The 13,804-nt window shown below is 38.3% G+C and overlaps 1 protein-coding gene across 11 annotated transcripts in view; it reads right to left on the bottom strand.

The window, feature by feature from the left end:
• Positions 1–13,804, bottom strand: part of EPHA7 (EPH receptor A7) — a 214,609-nt gene that overhangs the window by 64,117 nt on the left and 136,688 nt on the right. For 7 of the 11 annotated variants that reach the window (XM_074581111.1, XM_074581106.1, XM_074581104.1 and 4 more), the window contains exons 10-14: positions 12,776–12,901; positions 8,323–8,508; positions 7,696–7,757; positions 6,168–6,377; positions 4,959–5,108 (exon numbers count right to left, since the gene is read on the bottom strand). In XM_074581111.1, the coding sequence (XP_074437212.1) occupies positions 4,959–5,108; positions 6,168–6,377; positions 7,696–7,757; positions 8,323–8,508; positions 12,776–12,901 (734 nt within the window). The remainder of the gene's footprint in view (positions 1–4,958; positions 5,109–6,167; positions 6,378–7,695; positions 7,758–8,322; positions 8,509–12,775; positions 12,902–13,804) is intronic. The other 4 variants (XM_074581112.1, XM_074581102.1, XM_074581109.1 and 1 more) reach the window with 1 other exon arrangement.

Here is a 13,804-nt window from a genome sequence, read left to right as displayed (position 1 = left end):
AAATAAAAGAAGGAAAAAAAAAAAATCAATAAACTTAAATTTGCCATTTGTAGTGTTGCAAAAATATGAGTCTGTTGTTTTGACACTAGCCTTCACGTTTTCAAATTATTTCCCTGACTTTATCTTTGGGATTATTAAGCATATTGTTCTATATGTGCAGAACATAGCTATGTTACCTAGTCAAGTGAGCAGCAGGGAGCAACAATTAAATTCACCAGAGGAGCAACAGATAGATTGATAAATGGAGTTATTTCAGAAAGCATTATTACTTGCCCCAAGGCTTTTATGAAAGAGTGTGTGGTAGAAGCAACTGACTTGTAAATGGATAGGGATCTGTGCATGCATATGTAAAATAAAAAAAGCCTGAACAGATTATAAAAGGATCCAAGAAAAATGTTTAGCAGCCAGAAATTGTTAGGGAAAAAAGTTGTGTTCTATGCCTAGCCATGTTACAGTAATGATAAAGTAGCAGAAATGTGCCACATGAGAGAGGAAGACCTGGCTGAATGGTATTTTAATATATCACCTAAACAGAAAGTTAGATTTAATAAGAGATGCTGCTAGATGATGATATGATCAAAGGAGAGCATAAATGTCTGAACCAAGAATTACACCCACCCGTTGACTTCCTTAGCAAGTCCATTTGGATTTAAGTAAAAAATAAAAATGGGTAAAGTAAAATCACAGGAAACTGCTGTAAACCTTGAGGGCAGGATAAAAAAGCACATCAGGAAGCAAGGCAGATAAGAAAGGCTTGTGAAAAAGGGCTAAAACACTGTTCATGAGGGATTTCAAGTATACTGACATTGACTGACATAGCAGTATTAGAATTGCTAAGGAAGGGTGCTTGTTCCTGAAGGGCGGGCAGTGCATAGGACTATCTTCTCCCTCAGTTTGTACAGAAAGGAAGATCAGAAGCTGTTCTGGATGTAGCCCTAGGAAGTAGATCTGGTATGATAAATGAAGTTGGTGAATATCCAGGGTTTACTGAAAATAATAACCTCAGATAAAAAAATATTCCACAGGTTGTGTGAGAAAATGCAAAAGCAGTGGATTGCAAAGGAGATAGAACTGCAAAGAATACAAAATGACCTTCAAAAAGCTGGCTGAAATCCATGCTTTTATCAAAACCTTTTGCAGAAAAGAAGCTTTGTGAAAAGAGGCGACATAGCCCAGTGGTAGGGCACTTGCTGCAGGTTTGTGTCACAGAATGTCCTTCCGACCTCAAGGAAGTTGCCTCATCTCCCTGGCTCTCAGCTTTCTATCTGAACATTTAGAATGACAGTACTGTTCTACAACTCAAAAATGACTGACAAATATTCAGTTCCTGCTGTAACATCCACACCTTGAAGAATGAGTGCAGTGACCTTTTAGAGACAGTGAAATTATCTGTCAGATAGGGTGGTGAGAGAGGATTTCTGTAGAAGAACAGGGAATTTGAAAAAACAGTACCATATAGGAAAGAAAACATGAAAAGTAAAATGTAAGATCTTTTAGAGCAGTACTAAGAGGAAAAACAAAGGAACAGCTCCTTACGCTTAGAAGTAGCAGTGGAATAAAAGTGAAAAATAAGCTACAGTGTGTATAGGACAACTGGTGTGCTATCAAAAGTAATGCAGAAATTTATGATCTTCTAAAAGGTAAAACGTATTTTACCTTTATGCATACTAGATATGATTTACTACAAACGAAGCAGTCACTTAAGAGGTCAGAATGCAAAGACAACCAATGAGGAATGAAAAAGTAGATAACAGACTGAGAGAGTTGGGGTTGTTCAGTCTGGACAAAAGAAGGCTCTGAGGAGACCTTATAGTGGCCTACCAGTATCTTAAAGGGGCCTACAAGAAAGCTGGTGAGGGACTTTTTAGGATGTTGGGTAATGGCAGGACTAGAGGGAATGGATTAAAACTAGAGATGGGTCAATTCAGACTGGATGTTAGGACGAAGTTCTTCACCATGAGGGTGGTGAGGCACTGGAACAGGTTGCCCAGAGAGGTCGTGGAAGCCCCATCCCTGGAAGTTTTTAAGGGCTTTGGATGGGGCTTTGAGCAGCCTGGTCTAGTGGGAGGTGTCCCTGCCCATGGCAGGGGGGCTGGAACTAGATGATCTTTAAGGTCCCTTCCAAACCTAACAATTCTATGATTCTATGATTCTGACATCAACAGCAACACAACCACCAAAATAGCTAAGACCCTTAGAACTGGCAAACCATCTACATAAGACTATACAAGAACGTAAGGGATAGTGAAAACATGAATGAACAGATCATGAACAGGACTTTTCCACGTTCACTACAATCTGCAGAGAAACTGGAGAAGAGGTGGGAATCAAGTTGATGACATTATTTTTAAAAGGCTTTGGGGATACTGCAGAATCGCCTTCTTTGATGTGTGTTCTGAGTAAGAAGGATCAAACTGGGAAATACAAAATAATGAGTTAGCTAGAGATGGATGAAATTGCTTGGAATATCCCAATCATTTAAAAACCTTTCAAAAAAACATTGATAAGGAAAGTGTTTTGGTTTTTTGGGTTGTTTTTTTTGTTTTTGTTTTTGTTTTTTTTTTTTTTAATTTATACAAAATTCAGGCGCTATGAAGGCTACTACAAGTGTCTACTCTGCTAAGAAAGGTTTGGGGGTGGGTTTGCAGAAATGAGTACTTGGAGATAATGAAATAGATGCAGGAAATTGTTTTTTTAAATAAGCAAAGCTACAAAGAGAACACAGCTGCAGTTCTTACTAATAGAATTGATTTATATTATTTACAACTCCCACAATTTGTTTTTCAAATTCTGCTTTCACTGTAAAAAAAAGAAAAAAGGAATACTGTTAAAAGTCAAGTATGCTTTTATCACAATCAGGCTATCTGGGGATGTAAAGTAGATTAGAAGAGTGACAGATCTGTTAACTGTATGTACTGGTTGCCAACAAAGAAGTATTAAATACGGGTAACTGGACAATGTAATGTTATCTCTCTGGTTCTGGGTATATAATAATAATACAAATTAATAATCATAATAAAGGTCATAAATACAGGACTACACCAAAGAAAAAAAATATGCAAACCTAAGCTCTTGCCCTTTTCTGAAGAACTAATCTGCACTAAGGTCAGTAACCGAATGAGAGCAAGAACTAGCAAACACCAGCAGCATAATAGGGGAACAGGGTAAAGTGCCGCCGTTTGCAGGCTACTGTTACCAGCAAGGATTGAGCTGAGGGGAGCCCACCGCTCAGAGAAACTGGGGGGACTCTGTGTATCATCTGTGCTGAGTCCACTGTGCCTCTGCAGGGAGCTTGTAGGACAAGCGTTCTGGTGCACCCTAGCTCCAGGTTGCTGCTAAAAGGAGGACTTTTGCTTAAAAAGAGATCGCAGCACAAATTTCTATCCTTCATCAATCTGAAACACTGACTTAAAGGAAGAGGGACAGAATTAAAGACGTGCCATCTAAAGATACAAAGTCAGGGAGACATACTTTTTAGGAGATCTGTTCTGGTCTGTCATTACACCCACATCCACTTTTAGGCAAAATGATACACTTAAGATATATAAACTGCCTGAGTGTATATGCAAAATTAGAAGAGACACATCTAGCATTTTTTTATTCCAGTTAAATACTCCCATTGGTAACTTTGAAGGAGAATAAATAACAAATCATAAGATGATTCTAAATTTTTGCATCACAGCTTTATCTGTGGGATTGGTAGGATGCCTTTATGTTTTGGGAGGAATGTTTCAGGACACACTTGAAGATCACAGCATACTAAAATATTTGAAATTACTTTACCAAGCAATTGATGCATCTTTTAACTATATGCTATTGAAGATTATTATGTAAGATGCTAAAAAGAGATGAAACTGCAAGAAGCGGTAATTAGCTGTTTTATGAAAAAGGTTCATTCATGCACTTTGCTTGAAGTTTTTGATAGAGGAAATACTTTTCAAAATCCAACAAGAAGCCTGAAGATAACAAAATTTCTCCCCTATTTAAAAGTTTTCCCTTATTGTTCCCTGAAAGATAGGTAAGGTTTGCCTTTGAGGCATCTTATATTCCTGTCAGACTACTTTTATGTTTGAATTTAGTACAGAAGGAAGGTGTCAAAAGAAATGAAACTCTACTGGGTGTCTAGGGAATGTAAATATTTCTCTTTCTCTGCCCCAAGGACTTGTTTGCCCATATTTTGACAGTCCATGAAATCTTTGACACTGAGACCTGTCAAATATTAACAACTTTGCACTGTGCCAAACTGACTCATCATTTACACTTTTATCTTTTTTTTTCAACTTTGATGTCGATCATTCAATCAAAAAATAAAATAATAATAAAAAAACCTCTCAAGTCCCCGACCTGAAGAACTTTAAATGAGACTCTTTCTGACGTCTTTCTCACCTGCATGGCTTTTTCCTATGTACTTTCTCTACTTTTGTCAGAAATCAAGATTAACACCCATCTGTTCTATTACTGCTGACCTGTTGCCCTGGGTCATATTTTATGCAAACACGGGTATTGTTAAATCAGCATAATTAACTTGAAAAAGCCAAAGTAGGTCATTAACTGCCACTCAGATTTTTAACAACTTTTTTCAACTGATTAATCATTGCTCTGAGGTCAGAAACCTCAGAATTATTTTTATTGGAAAAAATTAATTCCTTCTATGCCTAAGTGTAATAAAGTGAAGAGCACATATTACTATTTTTGATGTTCCAATTTTACTTAATACTTGGGACAGAAACCTACAACATTCACATGGCAGAAGAACAATTTAGATACTTATGTAAAAAGTGAACACTCCGTAACTTTTTAATTTTGTGAGAACCTTACAGTACTTTGATAAATCTTATGTCTAAACCAACATTTTATGCATGTACAGTGAAACACATCTGTGCATGTTTACAATATGTAATTTTTGTTCTTCTGACACGCGCACACACACGCTCACAAACAGATAAAGTATAACCTACATCTTGATTTGACATGTCCCAGTAAGGCCTCTCTCCATAAGACATTACTTCCCACATAACTATTCCATAACTCCACACATCGCTGGCTGATGTAAATTTGCGGTACTGGATGGCCTCTGGAGCTGTCCATCTCACTGGAATTTTGCCACCCTATGGAAAAAAAAAAAAGGAAAGAAGAAAGTTTTATTTTTTTCTCCACAAAATTTCAAATCATCTTCCATGGAGTGCATTTATAATCATTTCCATCAACATCAAAAGCAGCACTTATACCATCTAGTACAGTTGACCGATCGTGGAATTTTCAAAGGAGTCTAAGGAAGTTTAGGCTCTTAAAACACTTGGACCATAGAAAATTAGACACCTGCCTAAGCTAAGTTGGATTCATTTCTCCGGAAGTGCTCATCTCTGCATTGATTTTAAGGGGCTGCTTAGATGTCTGATTTACACTAGTCATTTAACTCCCAGCTGGCTGAAGGCAGGGGAGGGGGATCTCACCCTGTGCATATAAATCCCATTGAACTGTCATACAGCTCCTCTGAAATCTCAGTCTGACATTTTTAAACGAGGATCTCACTTAGAGCCCAGCAGCAGGACTGACAGCTGTGAACGCTGGTGTGGTTTCCCGGATCCCTGCGCCTGTTGGAGCAGATTCCAGGGGCCCCTCCTTCCCTCAGCATGAGAAAATAGGTACAGCGAGGCCCCACGGGTGGGAAAGGGGAGCTGGCTCAACAAAAGAATAAAGAGCGTAGTGTGCCCAATGAATGCTTATTTAAGAAAACCGTCCCACCCAAAAGCAAGGGAGCCGAGCTTTGTCACTGTCTAGCCTCAAGCTAGTCAACTTTTTGGTGAGATAAAATCTAGTCTGAAAAACAGTAATAGCCTACAAATATTTTAATTGACTGATAGTAAATGAGATGATTATAATTTTTATGGGTAAAACTTCCGTATTTGTTCAAAAAGAAAATCATGAGGAAGGGAATAATGAAGATACTGTGCAAAATGTTTCGAACTTTACCAAATAAAAATGCAGGTTCTTACAAAAATATTAATCCCTAATTAGAGCCAGATTTCTGCAGAGACTCTTTTCCTTTTGACTGGTTAACATTTCTCAAGCAATGAATAGATTTCTCTTATCTATAGTCTCTAGAAGATATGCTGCTTCTTAATAACCACATCTCAAAACTACTAAAACCCATCGATTTCTCTTACGGTAGTAGTGTAGACAGCCTCTGGATCATCTTCTATAACTCTGGAAAGGCCAAAATCTGACACTTTACAAACAAGGTTGCTGTTGACAAGAATATTGCGTGCTGCAAGATCCCTGTGTACATATCCCATATCGGCCAAATATCTCATTCCAGCAGCAATTCCTCTCAACATTCCCACTAGCTGAATGACTGTAAATTGCCCATCATGTTTCTGGAGGGAAGAAAGGAGCAGCAATTCTTGTTAGTACAGCTGAGAAGAGAAATAAGAATTAGTTTTACAACTTTAGCTTTCTACTTATTTACTGCTTCTGTGGCAATTCATCCTGGGGCAAAGCAACTCGCTTCAAACACAAGTTTTATTTTCTTCAGAGATAAAGCAGTACATCCAGTTAGGAAATGTGTGAGTAGTTAATGTACTAGAAGTAACAAAACTTATTAATCACTATAAATTTCTGGCTAAGTTGTGGCAAGTCTCTTCTAAGAGAGATTACCTGATGCACAGCTGTTTATAGTTTGCCTCTACCCCCTTCATCTCTCAACATAATTATTTGTATCAAGAAAATAAGAACTATTTCCTTTTGGAACCTTAGCTAATTTCATTCATAGCTTGGAGATTGTCAAACAAACATAATCTTTCTGTTCTCTATAGAGTGTTTATACATCATCTCATACCATCTTGTACAGCTGGTAAGGAGTCAGAACTGGCAGTTCAGAACATGCACTCAAAAATTGCAAAATTGTTCTGAACTTGCATTTCTTTTTCCTTATAGTGGCCTTCCAGTACCAACAGGAAAGATGGGGAGGGACTCCTTACGAAGGAGTATAGCAATAGGACAAGGGGTAACAGTTTTAAACTGAAAGAGGGTAGATTTAGATTAGCTATTAGGAAAAAATTCTCTGCTTTGAGGATGGTGAGACACTGGAATGGGCTGCCCGGAGAAGTTGTGGATGCCCCATCCCTGTAAGTCTTCAAGGCCAAGTTGGATGGTGCCTTGAGCAACCTGGTCTAGTGGGAGGTGTCCCTGCCAATGGCAGGGGGGTTGGAATGAGATGATCTTTAAGGTCCCTTCCAACTCTAATCACTGTATGATTCTATGATTTGTTCTCTTAAACACAACCTTCATCCATTTAGGAATTGTTGTATGCTGATTTCAGCTATGCTGACACAATAAAATTCTGCTTCCAAAAGACAGAAGATTGGGCTTCAGGTATCAGTGGTTTTAACTTCAGCTGGTGGCAATAATAAAACCCACCATGTCTATGCCACATTAAATGACTTAAACTCCTAGAATGTTCCCGTGTGATCCTGCCTGGTCCTCTCATTTCTGATCCGGTTTTGCTGAAATAATGTAGATCATTACCAGTATTTGTCAGGATGCATTTCAGCCTGAAAACCATTTTAATTATATGAATATCATGCATGTATGCATATATGTACACACATATATAAAATCATATCTTAAAATGTGACAATATGTAACATAATATATATGTCACATGTTTATATATGTTTTCATTTTGGTACTCACCCTAAGAAATGCATCTAAGGCCCCATTCTCCATGTATTCTATTACTATCATGACTGGTTTCCCTGAAAGAAAAGAAGACAGATTTTGTCTGAGAAACTGTAACACAAATGGAGTGCCTTTTTTGATAAAACACATGTTATTCCTTTGAAGGACTGAATCATTGAGACAACGAACATTTCTGTGGCTGCCAGCACTGTTACTGAGCTCTAATAAGTTCTTAAATGCCTGCATGGAACGTGGTCATGATTCACAAAATTAAACCATACAAATCAAAATGTCAGTGTGTTCTCCTAACTCCTGCTGTGTGAACAGGACTCTGGAATAATGACACTTCAGATAATATGAAAGGACATAAGAAACCTTATCTCTCTGCATGGTCTTTGAGGCTAAATGAAACTAGAAAAATAATATATTTCAAAGTACTTCATCTTTTAATCATGCATGCATCTTAATTTTTTTCCTCAGGTTGTAGAATAAAGTAAGTATTGTTTTAGTTAGTTACGCATCAGGAGAAAATCCATTAGGAGTGTGCAGCCTGTTTATAATTTGAATCTTTGACCATGAATAAGCTAAAGTAATTTCTGCCATTATGTTGTTATTTGACTGACAGATCGAGCCGCTGCTTACCTCTGGTAACGACCCCTTCTAAGTGAACAACATTGGGGTGGTCAAACTGTCCCATGATGCTTGCTTCACACAGGAAATCTCTCCTTTGCTTTTCAGTGTAGCCAACTTTCAGAGTTTTTATGGCTACTGCAACATCTCTTTTGCCAGGAAGCTTTAGACGCCCACTGCACACTTCACCAAACTCTCCTAAAATGAAGTATATCAATGCTGAATTACTCAACTATAATATCAATATTCTTTCTAGGCCTTGATTCAACTAGCCGCCTAAGTGTGTGTTTAAATTTAATATGTGAATGTTCACACTTTAAATGGGTTACTTAAAAACACAAAGACAGGCACGTACCTTAAATGAATTGCTGATTGAGTACCTTACGGAGTAAACACTTCACGTTAAGCCAATCTACAGGACTGTTATTTGAATCTTTTAAAAGACTTTTTAATAATTTGTTACATTTTTTCATAAATGGGAAATAAATATGAAGTAGCTTTCATAAGAAAATACTATTACAGAAATAGTAATACTGTTTCCAAGTGAAAATGACATTCTGTTCTACGGGCTTCCATGCTATCTTCAGATCCAATGGGTTTTTTTCTTTCAAAAGGCAGCTCTTTCAGAGCTGCTTTTAATTTAACATCATTATGGTGTTAAATGAAGCACTACATTATTACCTTCAAGCAGGATAATTTACTTTGCAGATTATGAAATGAAAGGTGTGACTTATAATAATTTTGTAACATTAAACAAACACAAGCAAACACTGGAAGTTTGTAAAAGGCTTCTAAACTAACAGACAATTGGAACTTGAAGAAGCATGTGAAAAAAATGGCCAAAAAGCCAGCAAGAATACAAAAAAAGCCTCAACAACCATAATCTGGGAGAGAAGAAATTGGACTCCATCAGACAAGAAAGAGGATGGAAGCATGCAAGACTGTGGAGCTGAATGGCAAAACATCTCCCTCATTATTATTGAGATTGTGAAAGTTTTAAGGATTGTCCCTTGTCTCACAGCCATGCCAGCAGGGAGAGAGAGAGAGAGACCTCCTATTCTGTAGCCAGGAGAAAAAATCTCTTGGGATGTATAGGAGAAAAGAGTAGTAACATATCTTGTAACATCTCTTTAAAAAAAGAAAGATTCATTGCAAAAGAACATCTTTTTAAAAAGAGAAAGATTCATCACAAAAATATTTAATAATCTGGTATTTTGCAAATTTATCTGGAGTATGGGAGATACAGATCCAAGTCCCTCCTCCAAATCAAATCAAGTCTGAAATTTATCTCCTGCATACCTGTGGAGTGCCTTAACTTTAAGCTATTGAGTATACCCAAGTATGCAGGCACACCTACATCCAAGGCACGTTTTAGGGTGAGTGCTGAAAAAAAGGATTGAATTAGGAAAGACTGACACAGAGTTTGATTAGCGAATCCCTTTAGGACATATACTGAGGTTCTGAGAAACCTGTTGGGATCAGGACTTAAGTGCACATACACACTGGCAAGGCATCTGGCTGTCAGTGGGGAGAGGTATGCTTGGAAAAGGGGGTGAATGCCTGAAGAGGTAGATGTAATTGTCCTAATGGATGAGTTCTGAGAAACCTTGTTTAGGACACTGTCACCATACCAACACTACTGTTCTCCTGTCACCCCAACAGCAGAGGTTAGAGAAGGAAAAAAGCAGTACCTGGGCCTCAGCTTCACAGTTCTCCAAGCGTAGAACTTTGACCAGATATTAATATTGCCAGCTGACGTGTTTGGGCAAACCTCCACTCAGCATGGCTCATTTTACGAATCTCACAGAAGATGACTGCATATTGAATCAAACTCCTCTTGCTCCTGTTCTATGCTAGCTGAATTAAGGTTAGCACCAATCAGCTCCATATACCTCTTTTAACACTGTACTGTACCTGAGCTGATTGGCCAGGCGAGTACAACTGTTCCTGCCAGCACAGGTGAGGCATTAGCCCCAGTCATCCTTGGGCACCAGAGTCGTGGTCTGAATATACACATCATAGCTATGAATACCATGAGGCAAGGACATACGTAACAACCAGCTGCTCATGCCCTTAGCTTGGTGCCTTAACCTCCTTCCTGCACTTCAGTGGCAATATGGGTGACTATTAATGAATTCACCACTCACCTCACTCACTGCTCCTAGCCGCAAGAACTTACTAAAGGATAAAAATTTTCTCTAGCGGTACCTTACAAAATTATTTTTGTTACACACTGAAAACAAGACGTGAGTATAAGTGTGTGTGTGTCTATGCAATACTTCAGAGCCAGGTAATTAGGTTACTTGGCACAGGAGACACTAAGGCTTAACTCCTTTCCAGCTCCCTGTGATCTGATTTTGATTGATTTCCAAAAGCAGATCACTCACACTCAGGCAAACCAGAAACTTGAACTCGTATGCTATGCCTTTCAGGCCGGGATGCTAGCCAATGAACCACTTTTATTCACAAGAAAATAGTATATTCATCTGAAATGATGCCCAGAAAGGATCCAGAAAATATGACAACAAGAATGGGAATAGTGCACAGCTACACAGCCACTAGCTCAGCATGTCAACAAGGAAGAGGCATAAACAAAGGATGTGTGATACGAACCAGGACTCAACATAGTGGACACCATATTCTGTATCTGACAGGTGGCCGCAGCAGGATGGTAATGAAAATGTTGGCAAGGAAAGCACATATCCCTCATGTAAATTGAGCACAAGCATACTTGCACCCTGTTTGTCTGAGAGAGACATGGCATTACTCAATAGTTGATGTGGCCAGCATTGCTGGTGCGTATTGAGACTGCTAAGTGGCTTTTCTGGTGCTGTCACTAGTAGAAATTCTATATTCTTCTTTGATGTATGAGTTTCAGCTGCTTCTTTGGGTCTTTAACATTCTGTTGTTCCTGAACTACATTTCATTGCACTCCTATTTGCTACCTACATAAACAGGTTAAAGCCATAGCTAAACCACATACACAACACGCTTTCATGACAGCACTTCTAATTAACTTTCTGCAGAAGGACCACTAACACACATTAGTTTTTTTGCTATCAGTTATACTCATTAAAAACAAGAACAAATTAATCTGCAGTCAACAAGATTAACATTCTGGAATTAGTCTGTCATAACAGTGAAAATACGTTTTAAACTGTATACTCCGCAACTGAAGCGTTTTCAGTGTTTTGCTCAGAAGGCATTGGCAAAGTCCAACTGAGTATGTCTTTGTGCTCTGAATTGTTGCTATGCTGGTAGTTTTTTAACCCAAAGCAAAAGATAAAGCTCAGTGTTTTTTCTCTGCTAATCTTGAGTTTAAATCTTATATGTTGTGTATTTGCTAGAAGAGACGCTGCCATTCTAGCATCACAAAAATTACTAGTTAGCAAGGGCTGGATTCTTATGCTCTTACGCATCTGAAGAAATAATTTGCTCAGCAGTGTCATTAATTTCAATGCTACTACTCCTTGATTAAGACATGATTCAACATGAGTGAGATTACTTTAAAGAGGCATTGTGAATTCTAAGAGTGAAGATTTCTTTACAGGTAAACTAGCTTATTTTAGAGAAACTTCTCCTCTTTTAAAATAATACCACAGTATGTAATTTACAGTGCATGCCAAACTACAGGGTGATTTTAAAAGTATTCTACTAATACTTTTATAAAACAACAGGAAAGCAAAAGAACATTTCCTCCAGGAATCCAAAGTATTTGATATTTTTCTTACCCACGGAAACTTAATTTCACTACATGGAGTAGTGCAATAAAAATGTCACATATCTTATTAATGCAAACAAATGAAACTGCCTTTTTAGAGCACGAACACCATGGCTTAAGTAGGTGGTAGACAGTTCAAGAGGAAGAAAAGCAATGTAATGCTGGTGCAATTACAATCAGCCATGAGAAGTTAAACAATAACTTTTTGTATTCATAAAATATCAAAAAGAAAAATGGTAGAACAAAAAACAGCCTTAGGGAAGATTTTGTTATACAGAAACAAGACCTTCCAAGTCTCTATTTAAGATTTTGTGCTGCAGCCAGTTTTTCTTACTCACATGAACAAAAATTCCGAGGTCAAAAAGCCCTCTTGCAAAAGGAAAGCGAGCAGAATTTGCACTCATGCCTAACGCCTTTACTCTGACAGTAAATAATAGGCAGCAAAACTGCCCCCCTCCCCCCAATTACATTTTTAACAGCAGACACAGAATTAGAAACCCACAAGCTTTCAATGTCAAGCAAGACTCTTCATTTACTTATTTATTTGGGGGTTTTATTGTTTTTTTTTCCCCCTATTTGTTTTTACATTTTAGAAGCCAGTGCAGCTTCATTGCTCTTAACCACTCTGGCAAATGCAAAAATTCTTCTATACTCGAGGTATAATTATTCGCCTGTCATTATGATGTATGAGTTTCGATCCCGGCTAAATGGAACAGTTGAATCAGGAAGCCACGGCAGCCTTACCTGCACCGATCACACGCTCGATTTTAATACAAGAGGCATCTAGCTCCTTGGCGAATTGATGGACAGCTCTATTTGGGTCCTCGTAGGTTTCAGGGTCAATGTAGGTTTTGGTGCCTGGAAATTTAACTGTAATGATGTAAGAAAGCATGACTGTGATGAAGCAAAGGCACTTATTGTGCAGTCAGCCCAGGAATTTCATTATGCAGAGTGCTCCTTGGAAGACTGAACCTGCTTCCACACTGCCTGAGTCAGAGCCGTTCTGAGAGGCAACTTTAGTTTTAGGCATCATCTGCAAGCATGCTGACACAAGTACACAACCCCATCTCTAAAAATGACTAACATTAGCACCTGCATCTCCACCTTGAAGTGAAAGAAATAATAAATATTAAGTAGTGCTCAATGGAATAAAATGCAAGGGTTGAGTGGGAGTGAAAATAAAGCAGGGGAAGGGGTAAAGGACCAACAGAGGAAGGTGAAACTTTCTCTTCTGTGTAAGGACAGCTTATTCTCTTTTCCCAGGTTGCGTAACCATCATTTTTTTATGTTATCTCTGTCTTCTAGCAGGATTAGAAAGGCTTCTCCACCTACTTCAATTTGCTTAAACTGCTGAATATTATTTACAGACTGTGTCAATAGCCAAACTAAATGTTTCTTGCACTAGAATATGAACATGAGAAACACTTGTAGCCAACTTCTAAAGGCTGTTGGGAAGGGAAACTGGGCTCTGTGGCACAATTATTCCCTCTCTCAAGCACCTAAGTGAATAATACGCAGCAGTCTGGGTTTTGCTCCCTCTTTCTGTCTTCCACTTGGTGCAACTCAGGCACTCTCTGGCACTCCGGCCAGCATGTAGGTTTTTTCCCTCAGTTTGCTGCAGAGTCAGGAAATTTACTTTTTGCTCTTCTGGTGAAAGTAGCAACTTCTGGTGAAAGTAGAGCAACCCTGGAAATCTATTAATCAAGCATTTTTTATGAAATAAATTCATCTCACAAGGATTACAGTCCTGAGCTTTAATTAAATCAGTGAATT

This window comes from Larus michahellis, chromosome 3 (genome assembly GCF_964199755.1).
Source record: "Larus michahellis chromosome 3, bLarMic1.1, whole genome shotgun sequence".
Taxonomy (NCBI): Eukaryota; Metazoa; Chordata; class Aves; order Charadriiformes; family Laridae; genus Larus; species Larus michahellis.
Note: the sequence above shows the minus strand (reverse complement) of the source record. Positions and strands in the feature narration are given on the sequence as shown.